Source organism: Malaclemys terrapin, chromosome 12, assembly GCF_027887155.1.
Source record: "Malaclemys terrapin pileata isolate rMalTer1 chromosome 12, rMalTer1.hap1, whole genome shotgun sequence".
In the NCBI taxonomy this organism is placed as follows: domain Eukaryota; kingdom Metazoa; phylum Chordata; order Testudines; family Emydidae; genus Malaclemys; species Malaclemys terrapin.
In genome coordinates this window covers 2928472-2953269 of record NC_071516.1, presented here as the reverse complement: position 1 = coordinate 2953269, position 24798 = coordinate 2928472, and the positions used below count along the sequence as shown (strand labels likewise).

At 55.2% G+C, this 24798-nt stretch overlaps 2 protein-coding genes across 2 annotated transcripts; both read left to right on the top strand.

The window, feature by feature from the left end:
• Nucleotides 1–1194: 1194 nt before the first annotated feature.
• SCRT2 (scratch family transcriptional repressor 2) lies at nt 1195–11429 on the top strand. The gene is made up of 2 exons (XM_054046512.1): nt 1195–1336; nt 10247–11429. Exons 1-2 carry the CDS (start codon nt 1195–1197, stop codon nt 10951–10953), a joined length of 849 nt encoding a protein of 282 aa, XP_053902487.1. The 3' UTR covers nt 10954–11429.
• An 8904-nt stretch (nt 11430–20333) lies between these two features.
• On the top strand, nt 20334–22962 carry SRXN1 (sulfiredoxin 1). Its single transcript, XM_054046514.1, has 2 exons — nt 20334–20753; nt 22108–22962. Exons 1-2 carry the CDS (start codon nt 20523–20525, stop codon nt 22309–22311), a joined length of 435 nt encoding a protein of 144 aa, XP_053902489.1. The 5' UTR covers nt 20334–20522; the 3' UTR covers nt 22312–22962.
• The last annotated feature ends 1836 nt before the right edge of the window (nt 22963–24798 follow it).

Sequence of the window (24798 nt, the reverse complement as noted above, 5' to 3'; positions counted from 1 at the left end):
ATTCTGCGGAAGGCAGAAGCCTGCCTGAAACCCGCTTGGCAGTAACAGCAAAGGCAAATAGCCCAGCTTCTTGAAAGGGGAACAATGTACCCCAGACTAGCCCCTCTTTTTGTTTTAGATCTGCCTGGGTCACTGGTTATTGCCCACCTTTGTTGAACTGGGAAATCAAAATGCACTCCCCTCCCCCCGCATATGGATCTAGACTGTATTATTCACAGGGTCTTAAAACACACTGGTTGCACCAAGACAAAGGAAACAGAGCCAGAGAGTTCATCTGAACAGCCTCTCTCCCCCTGCACCCCTCCTTCTCAGACTTCCTCTCTCCTCTTCCTCATGCACGCGTCTCTATTGTCTGCCTGTGGGTGGACTGGAGGAAAGAAAGAGAATTAAAGAAACCCACCCACCCAGCCGGGGGAGAATGAACTGCCGGATCATGTTCAGGGGCTTTCACTGCGTCGCTGGGTATTTCCTGCCTCAGAACATGGGGTTGTATGACCGTGCAGATGATTGTCCTTGCCATGGTGTGGTGCCTTTTGAGTGTGTGTGTGTGTGTGTGTATTTGTTGAAGAAAGTTCTCTCTTTATTCTGGAGCATGTCTCAGTGCTGAGCACCGCCCCTGCCTGACACCTGTTCCCCCCCCCCCCCCCCAACTGAGACTCAGACCAAGGGCTCTGTGTCTAAGTGTTAAGCAGATGGGCAGTGGGCCATCTCTCCGCCCCCAATTTTTCCCCCTTGTCTTCCTTCTTGCCCCGCCTCCTTTCACTTTTTCTCCATCTCTTTCCTTTTTCCTTTCTCTTTCACACACTTTACCCATCTCTCTCCCCCTTCACCTCACTCTCTCTCTTTCACACACACCCACCCCCTTTCTCTGTCTCTTTCCCTTTCTCCCCCACCCCACCCCACCCCAGTGCCTCGCCTGCCTGCCCAGCCGGTTCACTGGTAATGTGATGATTGTCCTGGGGGACATTTGATGGATTAGAGAGCTGAACAGCTCCATCGCAAAGCACCACCTGATCTCCAGCCTGCGTCCCATATAAAGACAGCGGGCCCTGAGCGCTGAGCTCAGCTGTGTGTGCCAGCCCCCCCCCCCATCCCCTCCCCTCCCCTCCCCGCCCTCCCTGCCTGCAGTTAGCGGAGGGAGCTGTCCAGTGCTGATCCCCTCGGCGCGCAGGAGAGGAGCCCCCAGCCCGCACCATGCCCCGCTCCTTCCTGGTCAAGAAGATCAAAGCAGACGCTTTTCAGCCCTGCGAGGTCCCGGCTCCCAGCTACCATCCCCTGGAAGCGGCTTATGTGCTGGCCGGGTCCCGGGTGGGCAGCGGCCCCGGGGCCGAGAATGGTAAGTATTACCCGAGAACTAGGGTCCCCTGCATCAGGCGGGGCATCTCCGAAGGGGTCAGGAGCCCCCCTGCGCCGCGGTGCGTGTCGGAAGGGGGGTTGTGTCCCTGACACAGCGGAGCGCATTATTGGGAGGCTACGCCCCCCCCGCCCCCATACACCGCAGCGCGTATTATAGGGGCGCAGCGGATTATAATTGACTGGAGTGGAGCTGACCCCCCCCCCCGGCCCTGGAGGGTCTGTGCGCCGTAGTCTCCGGACCTCCGCAGCTGCTGGGGAGACTCCGGGCGGTCTCTAAAGACTAATTACGACCATGAACCGGCCCGTTGGGTTTGCAGCCGGGCAGGAAATACCCGGCCAGAGGTGCCCCTTCGCGGCAGGGGGCTGGCTCGGGAGTGGGGTGATTCGAACCCCGAACTCTAGAGGCCATGTGCCGAGCGGCCCCCGGGCAGCCGCCTGCATTGGAAAAGTTGCATCTCCATTGAGGGTGTTGGGTATTTCTGTAGGTGCAGCTGGTGGGGGTGGGTGGGGGTGCACACAGGCATAGGCACTTAAAAGTGAACCTATGTTTGTAGTATTATGTGGGTATGCATGTGTGTGGATGTGAGTTACAGTGTGTGTGGAGGGGTGTGGGGGGGTGTGCATACTAGGATGAGTGCCCTATATTGTGCATATGCATGTGTCTGTGGGATTGGGGGGGGGGATGTTGTGTGTATGCATGTGCCGGCATATGTGTATTGTACTGTGTCATGTTTGTGTGTCTGGTGTGTTTTGTTGCGTGTGAGTACACGCCTTTGGGTGGATGGACTGCGTGTGCGCTGTGGTGCATGGGTTTGTACAGATGGGGGTGTATTGGTTTGGATGTGTATATGCATGTGTCTGTCTATTGTGTTGGGGGCCAGGCACATACATTGTGTTGCTGGCGGTGTGCCCGTGGTTGTGTACTGTGTGGGCTGGAATGTGCAGGTGTGTCTTTTCCTTAGGAAGGTGACCCTAGAACCCAACAGCCTCTGCTCAGAGTTGCTCTATTGTGAAATTTCTCCCCCTGGCCTCCTGCTCCTAGGGGTTTTGCTGCCCTTTGAGGGGTCTTGCTAAGCCAGAACTTGTTACCCTCCAAGGACACACATGGGCAAGGGAGAGGGAGCAACTTTTTCGCCTGAACAGCCCCCCGGATTTCCTCTGAGCTGGAAATGTCCCTGGGTTGTAGATTTCCTCTGGGGCACCAGTGGCTGGAGCTGGGCTTAACCCCTGCCCTGTTCTCGCCTCGGGATCACATTCTGGTTGGCTTGTTCACTGCAGAGCAAGTGGTGGCATTGACAAGTGAGAGCAATTCCCCAGGAGACGGGAGCTGACCCAGGCAGGGAGAAAAGACATCTCGTGAGGAAATGGGGTCAAGGGCATTCGCGTTCCCAGGATGCCTCATTGTTCAAAGCCCTGCCAGCGGGTTTGCACTCCACAGCCCCGGCCAGGCAGTGGCTCTGAGGGGCTGTCACCTCGCCAGCGAGAACTGAGGGAGTTGTTTGCTGCTGCCTGGGGTTGGCTTCATGTAAGTGAGGAAGAGCGAGGAAGGGAGAGTGGAGGGTAGGGAGTGGGAAAGGACAGCCGAGGAGAGGGATGGCATGGCCAGTGTCCCCACGCTCCAGCCTGCGGCATGTGGTGGTCAGAGGGAGTGTAGGAGGCTCAGGCTGAACTAAATGGGGTGGGGGCACCCCAAGCTCCATTAGAAGGCCCTGAACGTGTTAGTGTGATGAATACGGCCCTGCTCTGTGTCCATATAACCAGAGCGCCCAACACCATCGCTGGAGCGAGAAATGCTAGGCATGATGGTGTGAAAGCAGAGTACCTCCAAGATGAAACCACAACAGGGTGGCCCCTGAGGCTCCCCAGATGTGCCCAGGGCTGTGTCATGCAGCACCCCTGGAAATCTTCTCCGAGGGTGGGGTAGAGAGAAGCTCTGCTGCTTCCAGACGTTTGGAGGTTCCAGGGGAGGTTAAGTCACGTCCCCGTCAAAGTGAGCTGCAAAGTTGGGAGGTACTGGATGGATTGCGGTGCCAGGCCCTGCTCTCTAATCGACCCAGCCCAAGGTGACATTCCTGCCTGCCCTGGGTGCTATGGGGAATTGTGAAGCAATTCCCAGGACTGGGCTCGATCCAGATAACAAGGCAGCCAATGTGAGCCTTGTCATTTACATGGATGCTAGATCAGCCCCTCATTAGAAGACTCCCTCGGCTTCACCTAACAGGAGAGGTGGGTGGAAGGCAAACAGCTTGTGTCATCCACTGTACCTCTTCCTGCAGGTTCAGTGAGGAATAGCAAGGGCCGTGCTATATCTTAGCAGAGATTCGGGATGCTCTGTGATTCAGCATGTCACAACCCCGCCAGGCCTGCCCCCCATTTCAGGTTCACACCATGACATTAGGGGCCTGGGATTCCCAACATTTCTTGAGAAACTTCCCCTTCCCCATCCATCTCATCATGCACAGACCATCATCTGGCCAACTGGGCCATTGCTTCCTAGAATGGAACTATCTGGGGTCAACAGAAGGCACACTCAGTAGAAAGCTCTTGCGTATGAATTTACTTCCTCTGAGTTAGTTGGGTGGCCTTGGCACATCCATGGATGGGGTTTGGTCTTGAGACAAATGTACTGTCGGCAGGACAGTTTTGATGTGCCCCAACAGCACTGCTGACCTGACCGTCTTGCACAGGTTTAATTCTATTTGTAAATACCACTAGGCACCTAGAAGAAGATCTGAATAAATAAATAAGGAGGGGAAGGAGGATGCTGTGGCCAAACGCTGGCCCTGTGAGTCAGGAGCCCTGCATTCAAATCCCGCTCCTGTCACTAACTCAGTATGTATGGCAATGTGCAAGTCACTTACCCTCTCTGTGACTCAATTCCCCATCCCTGAAATGGAGATAATTTCACTTACCTCCCCTGATTATTGCTTGTACAGTACTTGGAGCTCCTCACCACGACGCCCCTACAGAAGTGCAAAGAGTTATCATAATTCAGTATGTTCAGTGTACATTTAGTTTAACAGAACATAGTCTGTTTATCTCCATCCTCCGGATCATCTCAGATCCAGTCAATGACCCAGCTGGAAGAGGACCAATAAACATTGATTTACTGCCCAAAAGAAGAGGAATACCGGGTGCTGCTGCTGGCATTAGTGAGCGAATGGCACTTAGGGGCTGCACATTTAGTCCTGTGGCTGGCGCTTAGGATCTCTCGGTTCGATACAGGGGATGGATGGGGGGTGTATTTTCACCTCATGTCTTGGATGTACTGGTTATGGCAAATTCAGGCTGTGCCTTGCCAACAGAGGGTGGAATCTTGGGGCTCCGTATCAGTACCGCAAACGCTTGTATGGCTTCGGAGGTTTTCTGCTCTCTTCCATCCCCCTCCTCCCTGCATTTGTGTGTGTGTGGAGCAAAACGTGTGTGAAATATTTTGTGTGCTGGGTGATGTAAGGGAAAGGAATCCACGCAGGCCGGGGAGAAGCTGTTGAAGCCGCTCTCCTGGAAATAACCTTGCTGCATGCTCCAGAGAAAGTGTGAAAAATTGCTGAGGAGAGTGTTTTTCGCCCAGCGTGTGTGACTGCACTCTGTAAACAAGGAGAGGGAAAGGAGAGGAAGGGAGGGAGAGGGAGCTCCATAGCAGAGCCGGGGCTGCGGGACATGTCAGGCGGCACAGCTCCATCAGAAAGACCATCAGACACACGCTGTGATGGAAGACCACCGGAGAGCAGGGGGGGTTACACACATTCAGGCAAGGAGGGGATGCTGCTTCTTAGGAGGTGACAGAAATATGCTTGAAGGGTTTACAAGGCAAGTCTTTCCAGAGCTGGGAAGCCAAGGAAGCGTAGGTTGGGGAGAGGACAAAAATCCATAACTAGGCAGGCTGAGGGCCAGGGGAAACTGCAGGTCACACTCAAGCCATCACTGTAACCTGGCACCTAGACTGAAGCAGGCCAGGAGGGAGACCCTGCCCCCCCAGCCTGGATGCCACTTCACCCACCCCATCTTGGCAGGACCGCCTCCTAAAACTACTTGCGAGGAGTAAAATTGTTGCTTTAGGAGAGGCAGCCGCTTGCCCTGAGTGACGGGTATTTGCAGAAGAATTTCCCATCCCCACCAGGGCCTTATCCCCTGTCTGCACAGACACTGCCCTTTCCAGAGTTAAAGCAAAGATCAGAATTCCTCCCTCAAACCAAAGCCTGAGTGTGTCTCCTCCACCCAGTGCCTTTCGGTCACCACACACAGAGGAAACCTGGGCGCATTCTCATCAGGCACCCAAAGGCGGTTAGGAACAGAGTGCCCAAGCGACAAAAATGTCTGATCCAATGACAGTCAAACTCACTTGATGTCAGTGTTAAAGGAGGAAGGAAGGGCTTGTGGCTAAGGCACTGGGGTGGGAGTCAGGAGACCTGGGTTCTGCTCCCGGGTTTGTCATGGACTAATTCTGGGACCATGGACAAGCCACTGAGCATTTTGTGAAATTCTCCCACCGTTGCTGGTACTGGTGCAACTCCCCAGCTGCTAGCAATGGTGGCAGTGCTCGTGTAGACCAGCAGCTAGTGCTTGTGACAGTTAACCATGAGCAGAGTTAGGCAAAATCATTGGTCCAGGCCCTCCCTGCCTTGGTTTCAAATAATTGACAGACATACAAACCATGCAGTGAGGTTGACAGCTCTCAGCCCAACCCCAACTCTGCTCCCCCACAGACAGTGTGGTTTGGTGCATGGAATGTGACACTGGCATTCCGGAGACCTGGGTTCTGTTTCTAGCCCTGCCACTGACTTGCTGTGTGACCTGGGGCAAGTCCCTTCACCTTGTGAGTCATTTCCCGACCTGTAAAATGGGAATAAAGCTAATGAGTTCATTCATAAACTGTGAAATCCAGGGACGAGAAGCACCCTCTAGAAAGGCTGTGTATTTATTAGGGTTAGGTAATGGCAGGATGGGGCCACTAGTGTCACATGAATTCATTGACATGGAGTATGCGGTGGAGGAGGTCACTGGTGGTTTCCAAGTGCTGTTCAATGGGAAATCGTGTCATGGCCGTTGATAGTCAGTAGGCACTGAGTGTGGGGAATTGGTCCTGAGCCCCATATAGTGCATCCCTCCCCCCCTGCAGGGCAGATCCCCACCTTTTTTTGGTCCCTCCCCCAGCACCCCAGAAAACAATTCTATGCCCCAATTGCCTCCTTACCCCCAAATTCAAGCTCTTCTGGGAGAATACCCCCTCTATTCCCCTAGCTGGAACTGGCTTTATTCATGGAGGGTGGGGAGCAGCCCAAATGGCTCCCTCCCATTAATTTTTTTTATAATTGAAAACTCAAGGGTTTTATATATCTAGGGCAGGGTGGGGATCAAACCCCTCACCTGAGTATCATTGGTACATGCTGCACTGCACAGGAGTAGGTCTAGCTCTGGCCCTTACTGCAGTCTTAGGTCAACCGGCTAGTACTGAAAGCTGCAAGCAGGGTGCTACCATGAATTAACTTACTTCTGCTAGTGTGGCATGTGCTTATCCCAATACCTTTGCCTATGAGCGCCACCTCCTGGTGGGTTTACACAGGCCTATGGAGAATAAACAATTGACGGAACAGGCCCTCTCCCTATTCGAGAAGAATATTAATAGACATGCACACATCAGACAGCCATCCGTCTTTGCAAATCAACATGCTGAAATATTAATGCACCCAGAAATCCCTGGCTCATCTGAACTAAGTGCCGGAGCACACCGATGAGAGGCTGTTGCCAGTGGAAGAACACTTTTCTCTCTCTCCTCAGCCGGAGGAGTATCCTCCAGAGTCCATGGAGTTGTGCCAGTTTATGCCAGCTGAGAATCTGGCTCATTCTTCCATATTTGACCAGGCCACGCCAGCAGTGGCATCCACATTGCTAATGGTTAAAGTGCTCCCAGCTCGTAGCCCAAACATCTGGGGCTCGTTATCGGTCCACTGAATAATACCGATAGGGGTGACAGTGCATGTGCTGGTGGGTTTGCACAGCGGCACCTAACACAGCCTCATCAGACCCGGCATGGTTAATTTCAGAGATGGGGTAGCCAGAATCAACCCACTGCCTCACGTACTGGGTTGCAGTAGATGAGATGTAGAAGTCACACTTCCAAAGGTTTTTGTGTCAGGGCCACCTGCACCAGGGACGTGTGAGCCAGCTCATTGTGTGTGCAGAGGGGCACGTGTGTGCCCAATTACCTGGTTTGCATGCACAATTTGCACAATTTGCATGCACAAATAGGGGGCTTCTGGATGCATCACTGTACAGCTTCCTCTGATGGATTCAGCCCTCAGTATTTTAAAGGCACGTGTCAGTCATTAGTCGACAGCTAAACATCATCCCAAGTCCCCAAAAGATCAACTATTCTACCAGCTCAGCGAGGTCAAAGATCATCAAAACAAAAAAATACACTAAGTGATCAGGTGATGTCTGTTGTATAGAGTGTTACAGTTTCACACCATGTGTCTGTGGGGCTGTTTGTTAGGTGCCCAGTTATAATAAACCCAGGATGCGTGGGGTGGAAGCTCGGATGTCTATATCCAGGTTGTAGAGAGAGGTTTACTTCCTACAGATGGGTAGAGTTTGTAATCAGATCCTGGGCTCTCGAGCTGAGAGTCAAAACCACCCTCCATTGCTCAATAGCTAGGGTGATAAGGGGGTCCCCAAACTTGTTCTGTTGTTAACATGGGGACCGGTCTGGAAAAGGTTAAGACCCCTAAGTTAAAGATGTGCCATGAAATATACACTGCAGAAGGCTGCTAAGTGCATCAAAAATATCCCTCTCATGAATCACCTTATTAGAGTGTTTTACCTTTCCGGGCACTGTATGGTCCTGATCCTCTCCTCTCACTCGGTGGGTGGACCCCCAGGGATCCCTGCCGATGGGGCACAGAAGCGGAGCATGGCACTTCTGTGGCAATGCTTCCCTGTGAACACGCACACCAGACCTGCAGAAATCGCTCTGTGGGTTTGAGATCAGCACATGGCTAGACACTGACACTGACTGAGTCAGGATCAATGTTTGCGTGCACCCAGCATGCTGCAGAATTCCCTGAGAGGCAAGGCAGGTTTGCTCCTTTGGAGCCCCACTGCCAGGTACCCAGCACAGAAAGCTGGAACAGTTTCAGAGCTGAAGGCACTCCAGGTGGTGGCTTTGGTTTCCAGCAGTTCCCCTAGAGACTCCCTGACTCTTCCCAGTGGGAAGGTCAAACCTCCTGGAGTTTCCAGCTCCTGCAGTGAGGTGAGCCGTTCTCTCCCTACTAGCTTTCCTTTTAAGGGGGTTCATGTGTCTTGCTTTTGTTCCCATGTACACTGCCTGCAGCTTCCTTACGGCTGCATTTCTGTCAGTCGACCCCAACCGCCGACATCCGTCCCCCCTTTGTGTCTCCGGGAGAGTCGTGCTCCCGGACTCTGTAGTCTCCCTCTGTCAGTAAAGCACCTGGCGAGAGCCAAGCCAATAATCTGGTATTCTCTTGAAGGACGCGCCGTGAAAACAGCTCCACAGCCAAAGAGCTGGCCTACAGCCGCTCCTACATTTAGAGCTCAACGTTGTGAGTTCAATCCTTGAGGGGGCCATTTGGGGATTTAGTTGGGGATTGATCCTGCTTTGAGCAGGGGTTGGACTAGATGACCTCCTGAGGTCTCTTCCAACCCTGAGATTCTATGATTTAGAGGTTGCTCGCACACCGATATCGCTGAGAGCAGGCTGGGCCTGTGTTCCCAGGGAAAATGGCTGGGGATGGAGGGCAAGACAGGGTGACTTCTGTGTTCTGTCCCAAGCCCCTTTCTGATCATTCACTTTGGGCTTGTCCAGTTTCCCCCAGGTTTCTGGAGGGGGGGTGAGCACTGAGAGACAGCACAGCTCATTGTGAGTGTCTGCCACAGTGTCACAACGAGGAATTAAGCATTGGCAGCTTTCTAATGGCCTGAGAAGTGATGGAACCCAAAAGGGGCTGGTTGCAGGCCGGGGCTGCAGAACGGGTTCAAAGGGCAGGTGGAGTGAATGGGCCGGGGGGGGGCGGCTAGGATTCTCTCCTTGTGGATGGTGTGTAGCAAGGAGAGATACAGATGGAGGCTGGGTCGGGACAGAGGAATGGTGCCCTGCTTGAGGTCTAATGGGAACAGGGTGGCTGCACATTGAGGTCCGGGATTGTGCCCCAAGGACTCCTGTCTCTCAGGCTGGGAGAAGAATAGCGCACTCTGCCAGGCCCGGCTGCACCCACAGCTTCACAGATGTTAGCAAATGGTGAACCTGTCACAGATTTCAGTTTGCAATAAAACCCCAATCTCAGAACGTGGCCAATGTGGCCTTGGCTACTAGGGGCTCCCTATGAGAGCAAGGTCCCTTACACTGACTCTAGTAATCATGTCTGTTCTGCATGGCCAGCCATACAGCTTTGACCAAACCTCCCAAGTCCTCTTCCACCTTGCAACGGGCAAGACGGGAATGCTGGGAAAGCGTCTGTGGGTCCAGTCACTCCCCAGGTCTTTGTCAGGATTCAGGAGTGGATCCCCCTCGGACATTCACTCTGGATCCTCATCTAGTTTTCAGCACTCTCCTGTCCCGTCATCACCCCCAGACCGAAGGTTCTTGTTTGGCTCGTCAGAGAGACAGCGGGCCAGTGCCAGGTTTGGATGCAGGGTCAGATCCTGAACCCTCGTCAGAAGTTCAGGAGCACCCAGACTTGGCGCTTTTGGCTTTTGCCCATCTCCACCCAAAACCCACCTCGGCTTTTCTTGCAAGTCTGCAGTGTACTAAAGGCTGTCCCAGGGAAGTCCTGGTCTCACAGGGACGGGGCAGGTAGGAAAGGGCAGGGATACACAAATAGGGAAGGAGAAGCCCTGGTAGATGGTGATCTCCATCTGTGTTTGTCTCCTGCAGGGTATAGCCAACATTGCCTCACGCCCTCCGACTATGAGCCTGACAAGAAACAAGGGTTTCAGCTGGTGTCTTCAGACCCAGTCTACGCCCCGGCTCACGAGGAGTACAGCGACCCCGAGAGTCCCCAGTCGAGCCTCTCTGCCCGCTACTTCAATGGTGAAGCTGCAGTCACAGACAGCTACTCCATGGATGCTTTCTTCATCACTGACGGCCGCTCCAGGCGACGCAGCGAGAGCCAGCGGCGTGGGAGCCACCGCCACTCGTGTAACGAGTGCGGCAAGACCTACGCCACCTCCTCCAACCTCAGCCGGCACAAGCAGACCCACCGCAGCCTGGACAGCAAGATGGCCAGGAAGTGCCCCACCTGCGGCAAGGCCTACGTCTCCATGCCCGCCCTGGCCATGCACATCCTGACCCACAACCTCAAACACAAGTGTGACGTGTGCGGCAAGGCCTTCAGCCGGCCCTGGCTGCTACAGGGCCACATACGCTCGCACACGGGCGAGAAGCCCTTCGGCTGCTCCCACTGCGGCAAGGCCTTCGCCGACCGCTCCAACCTGCGGGCCCACATGCAGACCCACTCGGCCTTCAAGCACTACAAGTGCAAGCAGTGCGAGAAGACCTTCGCCCTCAAGTCGTACCTCAACAAGCACTACGAGTCGGCCTGCTTCAAGGGCTCCGAACACAGCTGTGCAATAGAGAACTGAGCCCTGTCCCCCAGGGCAGGGGAGAGGAAAGGCCGGGGAAGAGGAGGAGCTGCCGACATCTGGGAGGAAGGGGGTTCCCTCCCCGCCCTCTCCCACCAGCGAAATCTGGGCTACTCGGAGCGCAAGAGACGGCAGGGACTTTTGCAGTTCGGGCCAGCCGTGTTTGCTGGAAGGATGCGTTTTCCCAGGGATGCTCAGACTGACTTGCATCCCGCCGTGGGGAGGGTGTGTGGGGCTGGGGGGTCCCAGGAATTTTCCTTCACGGACCAGGTGACGTTTTTGAATGGAAATCTCCAATGGTGCCAACCGCCGGTTCCACAGCTCTCCTGTTTCCCGCCCTCTGACCCGAATCCCCCAGCTCTACCCCTCGCAGCTGGTGGGAGCACAGCTCCAGGCTGGCTGGGGGAATCGGGGCAGGATTGACTCGGGACCTGGCAAGTCCAAGTTCCTCCCCATGGGATTCGCTCCTAGCTCCTTTTCAGGCCAAGGGACCTTGGGAAGCTCCTTGTGTATTTATTTAATTTATTGCTGTATTTATTTAGTGCTGCTTCTTCTCCCTGCGGGAATCGACTGGGGAGAAACGAAACTTGTCTTCTCCAGCAAGAGCTAAACTCATTGGATTCAAAATGCATCAGCTGTGAAACTGTAAGAGTATTGACAAGGGAACAGGGCAGGCGAGGGGACACATGTGGGATCAATGCGACTGACAGGCCTGGGGGAGGGGGCGTCTGTACGACTGACAGGCCTGTGGGGAGGGGGTGGGGGAGTCAACTGACAGGCTGGGGCATGGGGGAGTCTATGTGACTGACAGGCTTCTGGGGGGGCAGTCTTGTGGACAGAGCGGATGCTGCATGAGTGACAGGCCTGTGGAAGGGGGTAGTTCCGTGAGACTGACAAGCCTATGAGGGGGGAGAGGTGTTTGTGCGACTGTTGGGCTTGTGAAGAGGAAGGGTGTCTGTGCGACTGTTGGGCGTGTGGGTGTGTGACTGTTGGGCCTGTGGGGTGTGTGTGACTGCTGGGCCTGTGAGGGGGAGGGGGGGCCCGTGAGGGAGAGGGGGGCCTGAGAGGCGTGTCTGTGCGGCTGTTGGGCTGGTGGAAGGGGGCGGGTCTATGTGCAGTTTCTGTCCTTGTTGGTTTGTTTGTGCTGCCCTAGGAGTACCTCTCTGGAGCTGCTCTGCTCTGTGACTGACAGGAGGGATGAGGGGCGAGCCAGCAAGGGCAAATTCCCTCCGGCCGCAGCCATGGGATTGACAGAAAATCTCACTATCCCCCGGCTCTAGGAGCGAGTGACCATGTGGCAGTGCAGGTATTGGGGCAAGCCCCAGCTCCTGGAGTCAGGGGAATATGTCAGAATCTCAGCTTTCATTTAAAACATAAAGGAAGATTCTAGCCCTTCTTGGTGCAGAGAAAAGTTTAGAACCCTAACCTGAGTGCCCCCTAGATGTTCAAAAACCAGAAGGTAAATTAAAGAAAACCCCAAATTCAGGAGGTTTTTAAACCAATCTCATGATTTTTAAGACACATCTCAGGATTTTGGTGATTGGCACTACTGCACACACACACCCCGCGACTGGAGGGCCATTCTGAGAGGCAGAGAGTTGCTCTTGTTCGAGTGAGTTACCGACTCTCCGGGGAGTTGTGCGGCCATCACAATCCAGTGCTTTATGACAGGAGACTCTTACAGTGAGAGGAACTGGAACAAAACTTAAAACTTCTGTGGTTTCCATCCATCCCAAATCTCACAGCAATGTAGGACAAGACGCCAGGAAGGATTAAGCTCCACCAGTGCCCAGGGCCCACATGCCATAGCCAGAACTATCAGCCCTGTTGGGTATGCCCAGCTGGTCTCTGTTCAATGCCCCAGAGGAAGGCAGAAAAACCTCCTAAGATCCCAGCCAACATGCCCAAGGGAAAAGTCCTTCTCAGGCACGGTTCTGTTAGCTGCTCTGTGATGTCAAAGCCAGATTCCCCTGCTATCCTACACTTTTCCCTGCAGACTCAGGTTTCATGGCCTTCTCGTGCCAGAGGAGATGTGGCAGGGCGTTAAATCCCAATCTGAATTTGGGACAGGCCAGCCCCGCTCCTCACCCATCCCGATGCTCCCTCGAGGCTGCAATGTCACGCTGCGGGTTTGTGCTGGGAGGTGGCTGCACCGAACCGGGCCTTTGTGCTGGCAGCCAAGTCTGAGAGGGCAGCACCCTGACCCAATCTGACTCAAAATGTGTGGGGGAGGCTTCAGTCCACCCAACAGGAGGGCCTCTGGCTGTGGACTGTGCTCTGATCCCCCTGTGTCCCAATGGGCTTCCCACATTGTCCAATCAACAGTGCATCCTGCTGATTCAGACAGACTGGGATGTTCAGGAGCTAGAACAGCCCCTCCACCCCCAGTCCCAGAGCTGGAGTTCCCTTTGGCAGAGGCCGGGGAATAGGGAGAGAACCAGTGTTACTGTAAAGTTGGGGGGGGGTGTCTATTTAAATACTCTAATTTATATTATTTATAATTTATGCTTTCGACTATTTATTTGCCATGGCAGAAGGGGCCGAGCCAGACCCTAGGGGCCCCTTTGCATGTGTCCTTTGAGGGTCTGAAGCTGCCTGCAGAGCCGCGCTGTTCCCAGGGCGAGAGTTCGGAGTGGGAGAGATGCGGGGCATTCGGTGACCTTGGGGAACTCCCGTATTCCCAGACTGAGGGGCAGGGAGGCCAAGCCCAGACTGTAGCTGGCAGTTCCACAGCTGGCGGGAGAAACTAAAGCTAGCCTGCCACAGTTGGGCACTGCCACTTCGAAAGGGATTCTGCATTCTGCCCATTGGGAGCAGGCGGGTCAAGGCAAAGCTGTTCTCCCTCGTCTTCCTCAATGCCGAAGGTCTCCCTGCCCTTGGCCAGGGTTCCAGGCTGTGCAGGGAATAAAATAGTCCTTTCTATGCAACTTTCCCAATGGAGACACCCTTTGCCATTCCCATGTGCACCAAACCTTTCACCAACACCACTGACTGCACCATCTGCGGGCGTGCTGCGCTTCCTCCCCATCACATGCAATCCCCCTGGGGCGGGTGGCTGCCACCACAACACTTCCTGTTTCCTACCTCAGAGCCTGAGCCTGTGACTGACTCTCAGTCACCACACGGTCTGTGCCAGAGAGCTCAGCCGCAACAGGGGCCTGCCAACATGCCCAGCTCTTAGATCCTCACGCATGTAGGAATGCACACACATGTACCCGTGTCCTCCTTCCAATACACAGCCTCCCATGTTCCTTTGCACACATGTGTTCTCACGTCTGCTGTCATGTCTGCAGTCTTTTCTGTGCACCTCGCCTCACAGGACACAGGTGCACACACTCATGCATGCACACCTTGATTGCACAAGCGGCTCCACACACCTGCATAGTTGCATGTAAGCACCAGGTGCACAACCTCACAGGCACAATCCTACCTGCCCCACGCACTCACGGCTAATCACACACACACGACCACGCATACGCCCATAACCTCAGATCGTGACCTGTGTCCCACTCACATCCTCTATACACGTAGCCTCCCTTGCACCACTGCTCTGTGTGTGCAAACACACGCCCCGTTAGACATGCAGAGCTCCACTCCCCCACTCACACAGCCTCACGCAGGGCCATTCACACACGTCAATTCACGCATACATACACACAGGTGTCAGGCAGGGGAGGTGCTCAGCACTGACACACACACACACACAGGCTGTGAGTATTCTTCTTTGATGGGCCCTTCCCCGATGGACTCACCATTATTACCATAACTTACCTTCCCGTGGGGACAGAAGGTGGAGCACCTTCTTTCGGGTTTATCCCTGGGAGCGGTGGGTGAACCAGCCCCCTGGTTTGATTGCACTGGGGACAGTACAGGAGGGCCAGTCCCTGCTCCGTGTTTATATTGTATATAGGAAATCTGACAGCAATAATTTTCCGTGCATGATTGATTTTTCTGCCAGGTTTTGTATTTGACAGAACACCGGGAGACATGTCTACCGAGAACCGGCCACCTGCAGTATTACTTGTAATGCAATTCAGGGATATTAAAGGGACTTCTGCTACTCAGACACATGTCTCTGGAGATCTGTACCTATGGCTGAGGGGTGGTTGCAGGCTAAAGCTGGGGAAACTAGTAGAAAAATGTAACACACCTGTCACAAGGCCTGAGGTGCATCACACTTGAACCCGCAGGTCCAAGGACAAGTGATTTGTTTAGTAAATCGTCCCTGTAAATACCTCGGGCATCAGCTGTCACTTCCCTGCTCACCTGCTGAGCCAGGATCTTTTCTGCTGTCCCGAGAAGCAGCAAGACGCCTGCCAGGGCTACTTTTCATTTATGGAGATATTCCTTTGCTTAGTTTTTTTCCTGCAGAACGAAGAGGCAATTAAAAATCCACTCTTCCTATCCTGTGCAATAGATAGCGAGAATCCCTTCCGGTTACAGGAGTATCTGAGCCAAAGAACACACAGGAATTGACTTATCTGCAGGCATCTTTCGAATTTCAAAAACAAACCAGGTAAATAAACAAAAAGCCCGAGGGAAAGGGCCGAGAGGCTCCTGGCTTCCCAGAATTCCTGTGCATCAGCCCTTTGAGGCCCCCATTCGCTTAGCTCCTGCCCCTTGCAGAAGCATGAGACTGGCTGTAGCAGAACAAGCCAATGGTCCAGCTGGTGTCTGAGAGCAGCCAATGTCTGTATCTTCAGCGGAAGATGTAAAATCCCCACAATGCATCAAAACAGGCCTCTCCCTCCTCCTTAGCCCCATGCAACCCTCTGAAGTTAATGGGCGTTGGGGGCGCTCGCTGTCTCGTGACCGGAGTGAAAGCACTGGCAGCTCGGGTGAGGCAGGGCAGAGCTCTGAGAGCAGGGGCACAGGACAAGGGAGTGGGATGGGCACCAAGCAAGTGAAAGGCCCCTGGCTTCCCTGCACTTTTCTCCAGCCTGACACAGCAATGCCCCCATCTCGCAGTCCTCTGCCTTATCCTGCTCTTGCGTCTGCCAATATGTGCTGGTCTAAAGTGCTCCTCCTCAAGCAGGCGCTTCCTGGGTGCAACCAGGCGAAGGCTCTCTTCTCCTGCTGCCGCCAATTCATTGCACACACAGGGCAAAAGCAGAGGCACCTGCAACGAGCAGAAAGGGAGCTGGCGTGGCCTACAGCTCAGTCACTGGCCGCTCTCCTGTGTCAACAGTGGAATCTTTGCTGTCCTTGTGGCTTCTGTTGCTGGTCCTCCGACTTCCTTTTTCTGGGAGCTGGAAATTCTGCAAGCTGCAGCCCCGGCGAGCTCACGCTGGGGTGAGCAATCGCTTTATGCTAATGCCACCCCGCTCGTTAAAGAGCCGGCGAGGCTGGGAGCAACAGCAGAGCGCTGACCTGAAAATAAAGAGAAGTGAAGTCTTAAATAGCAGCGCTCCAGTCGAAAAGCTTCCAGAGTCAGCCCCGCAGGGATCCTGAGAGCTTCAAACGCACGCCAAAAAATCCCAGGGAAGGAGCCTGGGCCCTTATTAAACATTCCGAAGGCAGATTTGAAACCCGCACGTTCCAGTTGCCTGGGCTTTGCCATCCGCTCCTGCACTCACACACGCTCGAGCTGGCTCCTGGGGAATAAACCTCATTAGCAGCCATGCTCCTTTGTGGCAAGCGAATCATTTGCAATCCCAACCCTTTGAGTGGCTTTGTTATTTGCAAATGTGGGCGGAAGAGTCGGCGAATCATGTGCAGCCTCTCAAGGTGGGGCTACACCACAGCGGCACAGCTAAGGCACTGCAGTGTAGACGCTACCTACAGCGATGTGGTTCACCCACCCCGAGGGGCAGTAGCTAAGGCGACGGACGGATTCTTCCATTGACCTCACTGCGTCTACAGTGGGGGTGAAGTCAACCTAACTCTGTCGCACAGGGTGCGAAATTGTTCACAACCCTGAGCGACAAAGCCAGGGCGGCCTACGTTTTAGGTGTAGACCAGGCCTAAGTTGTCGGTGAACTGTTCATGGGGTTAGTCACCTGAATCAAAATGTATTGTTTCTGCTTCCTGATAGCTGGCTGGGAAACATCTTAATTAGGAGACCTGTGAATCAGGCGATGATTTTACAGATGAGTCATCGCGGCTGCTAAAATTCATGAAACTCTTGGGACGCGCAACTCCTTCTGCGAATAGCTTGTAGTCGTCCAAACGCTCACAAAGAGTCGAGAATACAACCCCACAAATCACAGCACAACGAGGACAGTGCTTTCAGCCATGGAAATATTTGCAAATCCAGTCTGGGGGCGGGGGATTTTGAACTATTCACCCAGCTCGGCACAGGACCGCCTTTCGCAGCCATTTACTCTTGCTTTGTTCTGCCTTCTGATGTGCTGCCCAAGGACCTTCTGGGGAAAGGACTGTGTCTTTTGATCTGGGAGCCTCCATGCACCCTCCAGGCATGCAGATGGGCCTTCCTTTTCATCTATTTTTAGAATATATAAACATGCATGTAAAACTGTCCATATTTCGGATGGGTCCCTTTCTCCAATCATCCAGCGATCACGGATCGTGTTAAGTAAGCAGGACAAGGATCACACTTCCCTGTGTGGTTTTGTAATCTAATGGGGCCCAGATACTGCCTGGGACCTCAGGGCAGTAATAATAAATACCATCATAAATAAAGAGCAGTAATTAAATACCATCACAAGTGCATGGAATTCATCGGGCAGGAGGTATCTCCACTCTGGATAATAAGGCTGCCAGCTCCTGTGCTTTTCATCTTCAAAGCATCTTCCAGGCATTTACAAATTGATTCTGCGAACACCCCCATGACCGGGGTAGTAGGAAAAGAGCCTAAGACATAAGCCCTTGTATCAGAAGCCTGGTATAAAGCAGGACCTGCTCACAAAATCTGGCAAGAACAGGGCAAATATTGCAGAAATACACCTTCCTAAGAAGTGCTAAGTACAAAGTGCTCACACAAACACATCCCGATACCAAGTGGTACCAGAACATCCTGATATCAAGGATGGTACAAAATATTCCCCAAAAATAAGAGGAACACACCGGCCCCTCCTAAAAAATAAGGTCAGGATGACAGGAGATAACTTGTTTGTATCAGGGTATAAAGATGGATCTCAGAGGAAGATGGATCTCTTTGGCCAGCCTAGGGAGCAGTGGAAAGTCCCACCATTGACTGAGCTGCGTCCATTGTCATGAGCATACATGTCTTAGTATCTTTGTAGAGTCTGCCAGGTGCTAGTACCATGCTTCGTCGACAATAAACCTGGCCTGGCACCTTCCTTCCTTAACAGATCTTGTGGTCATTGAGCAGTTCGCTCGAGGTCTGCTGTGCCAGCTGTCTGCACAGAGCTGGGGCAGCACACAGGGAGAACACACACATGCAGCCAAACATCTAACCACAACCCGGAAGTAGGGACCATCTCCATTTTACAGGCAGGAAACGAGACAGGGAGGGTGGGTGATTTGCACAATGCCACATCAGCAAGTCAGTGTCAGAGCTGCCTGGGAATTAGACCCCAGGAGATGCTAGCACCTAGACCTGCGTTCAGACCATGCGTCTCTCAATCCCCACCCGAGTTCAATGCAAATGGGTCAGGGAATGACTGATTTTCCTAAAAGCAATGTGACGAGACGGGATCATCCCTGGTTGGTTTCCTAGCTGGATGGCACCAGGGGGCTGGATCCCCAACTGACTATGTCTTCATTGCAAAAAATGACCCGCGGCCCATAGATGTAGATGTTCGGGCTCGGGCTGGAGCCCAGGCTCTGAAACCCAGTGAGGGGGGTGGGTCTCAGACCCCGGGCTCCAGCGCAAGCCCGAAGGTCTACACTGCTCATTTTAGCCCTGTAGCGTGAGCTGAGCCGGGCTGAGACTTGCTGCTGTGGGACTTTTTGTTTTTGCAGTGTAGACGTACCTTCCGTGGGCTCTGCAGAATGAACCATCACGGAGCCCCAGTGTCTCCACTGCGTGTGCACCCGCGGGTGACACCAAGACGTGCCAGGAGCACCAGGCCTGCGCTCAATTTGCTGTCTAAACGTGTGTGCATCTTTAGGATCAAAACCAAACCACATCTCATCTGCTTGCACTCACACCCGCCTTGCTAGGTACCCGCCCCTGGCTTGGTTCATCGGCCATGCACACCAGCCCTCCATCGGCTTTGTTCTCACTTGTGCCAGTCACCACTTTGTCTTCAGGTGTGAGGGGGAGGGGACGGCAGGCCCATCGTCCCTCTGGGCCTGCCCCAGCTGAGCACCGTTTGGGACGATGTCTTACAAGAGGAGGATTAGGGAGATGACCCAACAGAGCACTGAGCTGTAATTGGGCCACCTCTGTTATTTGGACCCAGGCTGTGGATAGATCTCAATGTAGTGGCCTTGCTTGTTACACCAACCCTGGTATAGAAACCTGACTGGGATAGCGACGTTCATTCCTTGCTGCTCAATCACATTTTTTTGTTTTGTTTTAATGCAGCACCATCCGTCCTCAGGGATTGGAAGGACATCAATGCTAGAGTCATTCAGTGCCACTGGAATGCGGCCACCTCTGGGGTGGAGAACATAAATAGCCTATGCAGCAGGGGAAGGAAAAGTTCAGCCCAGAACAAAATTCTGGCTCAGGACAAAAGTTGCGGGGGATCTGTAAGGTCCCTGCACAACGAACAGGACAGTAGTTCTACAGGCCTCACCCTAACGACCCACCCACAGTAAATCCCAGGATCCTAAAAGTTCTGGTAAGAGTCAGCCGGGCCAGGCCAGAGCTCCCTACAGCGAAAGGGCAGTGAGCTGAGAGTGGGGGCTGTAGACCGACAGGCTCCTACCTATAACCACCCAGCCAGCTGTCACTACCGCAGCCGCTGACCCTGCCGAACTCTCATGGCAGGCGCATGTCCCGACTGCCAGCTGCTTTCAGGAAGTCCTGGGGCCCACGGTCATTCTGTAGGGTTATTTATTTACTGTAGCGCTGGCTGCATGCCAGGCATGTCCCCAACACGCTGCACAGCCCCTGCTGCAAGCAGCTCTCTGGCTAAGGGCAGCGATCGCCCTGGGAGCAGAGGTTTATGTGTATGTGGGGCTGGACAATCCCAAACCGAGACATTGAGAGGCAGCCACCTCTGGGGTGGAGGGCAGGCTGGGGCGAGGAGATAATGATTTGGTTAAAGACACTGGGCTCCTGGGACTTGCAGCCTAGGATCTTTAAGGTCCATGCTGAGCGGACAGGCCCTCGGCCAGCCCCAGCCCCCAGACTCCTCGTGGGATGCCCGGACTCCGTTCTGCTGGTTCATTCTGAGTCGGCAGAGGAAGGTAGGCCCCGCCTCCAGTGGAGCGATGATGGAACTGGCTTCCCGGCTGCCCCGTGGGCGAGGGCGAAGCACACTGCACACTCACTGTGACTCAGCCACGCTCGCCCTGCCGGAAACAGCCTCTCCACCTCACACACAGCCAGGCTGAAGGCACAGAGTGAGAAATCCACCCGGGGCGGTGACCCAGGCGAGGTGGAGCACTCCCTGCAATTCCAAACGGTGCAATCCGCGCCTCGGCGTAAGGCCTCCCCGGCAGCGCTCCGCGGGGCCCTGGGGCAGCAGTGGATGCTGCAGGTGAGAGCAGCTGGGCAGTGGCGTGTGCTGCGAGGGGCTCTTGGCAGGGGCTGGGCCACAGCGATGGCTAGCACAGGCCCAGCGGAAGAAGACCAGGGGAACAGAAGCATCCACTCCGACAACATCCCCAGCGTACACAACGTCCCCATGAGCGTGCTCATCAGACCCCTCCCCTCAGTCCTGGAGGAGAGCAAGGTGACGAGCCTCATGAAAACCATCCAGGTAATACCAGGGTTATACATCCTGGGGATGGCAGCACTTCGCAGGCCATGCTGGGATTGTACCAGCGATGCTGGGATGGGGGTACTGAGCCATGCTGGGATGGGGGCACTGAGCCATGCTGGGATTGTACCAGCGATGCTGGGATGGGGGCAGTGAGCGATGCTGGGATGGGGGCACTGAGCGATGCTGGGATTGTATCGGCGATGCTGGGATGGGGGCACTGAGCCATGCTGGGATGGGGGCACTGAGCCATGCTGGGATAGGGACACTGAGCGATGCTGGGATTGTACCGGCGATGCTGGGATGGGGGCACTGAGCGATGCTGGGATGGGGGCACTGAGCGATGCTGGGATGGGGACACTGAGCGATGCTGGGATTGTACCGGTGATGCTGGGATGGGGGCAGTGAGCGATGCTGGGATTGTACCAGCAATGCTGGGATGGGGGCACTGAGCGATGCTGGGATGGGGGCACTGAGCGATGCTGGGATGGGGGCACTGAGCGATGCTGGGATGGGGGCACTGAGCCATGCTGGGATAGGGGCACTGAGCGATGCTGGGATGGGGGCACTGAGCCATGCTGGGATGGGGGCACTGAGCCATGCTGGGATGGAGGCACTGGGCGATGCTGGGATGGGGACACTGAGTGATGCTGGGATGGGGGCACTGAGCGATGCTGGGATGGGGGCACTGAGCCATGCTGGGATAGGGGCACTGAGCGATGCTGGGATTGTACCGGCGATGCTGGGATAGGGGCACTGAGCCATGCTGGGATGGAGGCACTGAGCGATGCTGGGATTGTACCGGCGATGCTGGGATGGGGACACTGAGTGATGCTGGGATGGGGGCACTGAGCGATGCTGGGATAGGGGCACTGAGCGATGCTGGGATGGGGGCACTGAGTGATGCTGGGATGGGGACACTGAGTGATGCTGGGATGGGGGCACTGAGCGATGCTGGGATGGGGGCACTGAGCCATGCTGGGATTGTATCGGCGATGGCAGCGCTTTGCTGGTGATGCTGCGAACGGGGCCACCTGCTAAGCCCAGGTTGTGCAGGGGGTGGCCATGCCAGCGATGCCAGGGTTGTGTCGAGTGGCTGCGCTGCAGTAGGCACAGTGGCATGTGCCTGCTCTTCCTGCGTTCCTCCTGGGAATGCTGAGATTGTGCTGGCAACACGGGGTTATACCAATACTGCCAGGAACGTAACGTCAGCCTGTATCTTGAGCAGGCACTGCTGCGGGGAAGCTCACAGCTGGGGCGACTGGGTGTTGGAGACCCTGGCCGATGGGTTGGATGGGGTTAACTCCCTGCTGCTGTTTGACCCTGTTTCTAAAGCTCTCTCTCTGCTCCCCAGGAGGAAGCGGACAAGGTGCCCCCCATAGACATCCTCTGGATCAAAGGCAGCCAAGGGGGGGATTATTTCTATTCCTTCGGGGGGTGTCACCGCTACGCAGCGTACAAGCAGCTGAACAGGGAGACCATCCCTGCCAAAATCATCCCGTCGAACATCAGCGACCTTCGCACCTACCTGGGCGCCTCCACCCCTGACCTGCGCTAGGAGCTGCTCGCTGGTCAGACCCGACCTTCCGCACCAGACCTGCTGTGGGAGCTGTTCACTAGACAGCCCGATTCCTGGAGCCCAGAGCCGCCTACCTTATCTCAGAGACCCGCTCTCAACCCCAGGAATGGGAGCTGCCTGTTTGACCCCTCCACACCCAACCTCGCCTGCAGGGGGAGCCCTTTGCCAGACTCCAGGACTCTGCACCTGCCACCTGGGATGGCCCAGGCTGAAGCAGCCAGGGGCACCTGTCTTGCAACGGGCGCTAAGCCCTGGACGGTTTTCTGCATTTCTTTGCTGTGTCTCTGTTGCTGCTGGTCTCCCTAGGGGCTGAGATCTGACAGGGCCCCTGAAGCAGGCTGGGCAGAAACTGCTCCCGGCTGCAGGTGGGCTGGGGCGGGGTTGCAGCTGCAGGAGTGGCTATTGCCCATAAGCCGGAGGGAGCCTTGCTTCCCACCCTCAATGGACGGGCAAGGAGCAAGGCTATGCAGGGCTTGGGCTCTGACCCCGGAGCCCAGATATTAAGGGAACGGAGGGGAGGTCAGGGGTGTCCCAGCACTCAGCTGGGAAAGGAGGGCCTGTGGGGAAGGGGGAGACTTGGGGTTTATTTTATTACAGGGGGAAACTCTTTTAACCTATTTATGTAATAAAACGGACTGGGATCCATTGTGTCCCCGTGTGGCGATGTGTCCAAGAGCCGGCAGAGAACGCTGCCCGTTGTGCAAGAATCACACAGCGCAGGTGCGTGCATATGCCCGAGGCTTGAACCTGTGCAGCTGTGCGGACTTGCAGGCATCAGCAGTAGGTACAGGCTGAGCCAGGCATGTACGGGTGTGTCCGTGTGTGGTAGGTACGGGCCGAGCCAGGCATGTACGGGTGTGTCCGTGAGCGGTAGGCACCGGCCGAGCCAGGGGCGTACGGGTGTGTCCGTGTATGGTAGGTACGGGCCGAGCCAGGCGCGTACGGGTGTGTCCGTGTGCGGTAGGTGTACACAGGTCTATGTATAGATGGGCTATCAGATTCTGCGTTCGTCCAGAGCAGACAGCAGATGGCAGCCTTACCCCATTGTCAGGCGACTGATGGCAAGAGCAGCAGGGCCTTGGGCTGCTTATATTTATCTTCCCGCCCGGGGCCAGATCTTTGCTCAGTGGGCACAAATGACCCCATTTCCTCATGTCTCCTGGGGAGTGAGCAGTCACCTCATGCCCTGTCCCACTCAGGGCTTTCCCTGGCTGACCTGCTGCCCCCGCCCCTAGAACACTCTGTGCCCAGGGACCCAGCTCTGACCTGCTGCCCCAGACACCCGAAGGAGCTGATCTGATGCCTGGCTGGCAGCACTCGTCTCCTCTGGAGAGGGAGGGTAGCCCAGTGGTTAGGGCACAAGCCTGGGCATTGGGAAAGCCAGCTTCACTGTCCTGCTCCACCCCAGACTTCCTGCGCAACCCTGGGCATGTCACAGAGCTTCTCGGGGCCTCAGCTCCCATCTGTACAGTGGGGATAAAGCCCTGCCCTGCACCACCCTGGGGTGCTGGGAGGAGAAACACCTGGACACTTGTGAAGCACGTGGATACCATGGTAATGGGAGCTACAGAAGTATCTTAGATAGACCAGCCCCAGGACTCCTGGGTTCTGTCCCCAGCCCTGCTACTGACACTGGGTGTGACCTTGGGGGACACGTCCCAGCTGCACTGGGGGACTCCGTTCGTTAAGGGCCATATGGCACCCCGCTGCCGTGGGGCTGGACTCAGTGCGGCGTGTTCTGCCCCCCAGCACGGAGCCGGCTCTGGAACGCTCCTAGCTCCGCTCAGTTCTCAGCTGGGCCCCATCGCTCCCATAGGGATCTTCAGCCAGCCCTAAGATGCTGCGAAGGGCCAGCTATAAACTCTGTTCTCGGAGGATCTGAAACCCCTTTATGCCCATGTCCCCAGGAGCCAGGCGAGTCTCCCCTCCACCGCACAGAGCTGGGAGCTCAGAGCGCCTTTCCCAGCAGGGGCAGAGTGGGATTAAACGGAGCCCAGCCTGATGTGCTAACCACTACCCCCCACTCACCCTAAGGAGCTTTCAGGTGAGCTTTCCAACGCCACCCACCCACTCAGAGCCACTCGGCCTCCCTCAGCCTGTCTCCCCTTCCCCCTGCCTGGCGAATTTTCCTTCTCAGCCAAGCACAGTGGGCCTGGGAAATGCTGTACAAGGTTTAGTGACAGCCGGAGGCCAGGAGGGAGCAAAGCTGCTTCTCCCTTTGGCCACAGAGATTGCCAAGAGAAACTGGGGACCCCTGTGGAAGCACCAGGGCTAGGAGCACAGCAGGGACCGCTAGAGCGGAACAGAGAAATGGTCCATCTCATCCGGTAGCCTGGCTTGAGAGTGGTCCCCGTGGGGGGCTTTCAAGGAAGCCATGAGCCGCCTGTGATGCACCTAATTGAGCAGTCATGGGTGGAAACTTCTTCCTGAACACGGCTGGGACCATTCACACGGCAGGACGAGCGG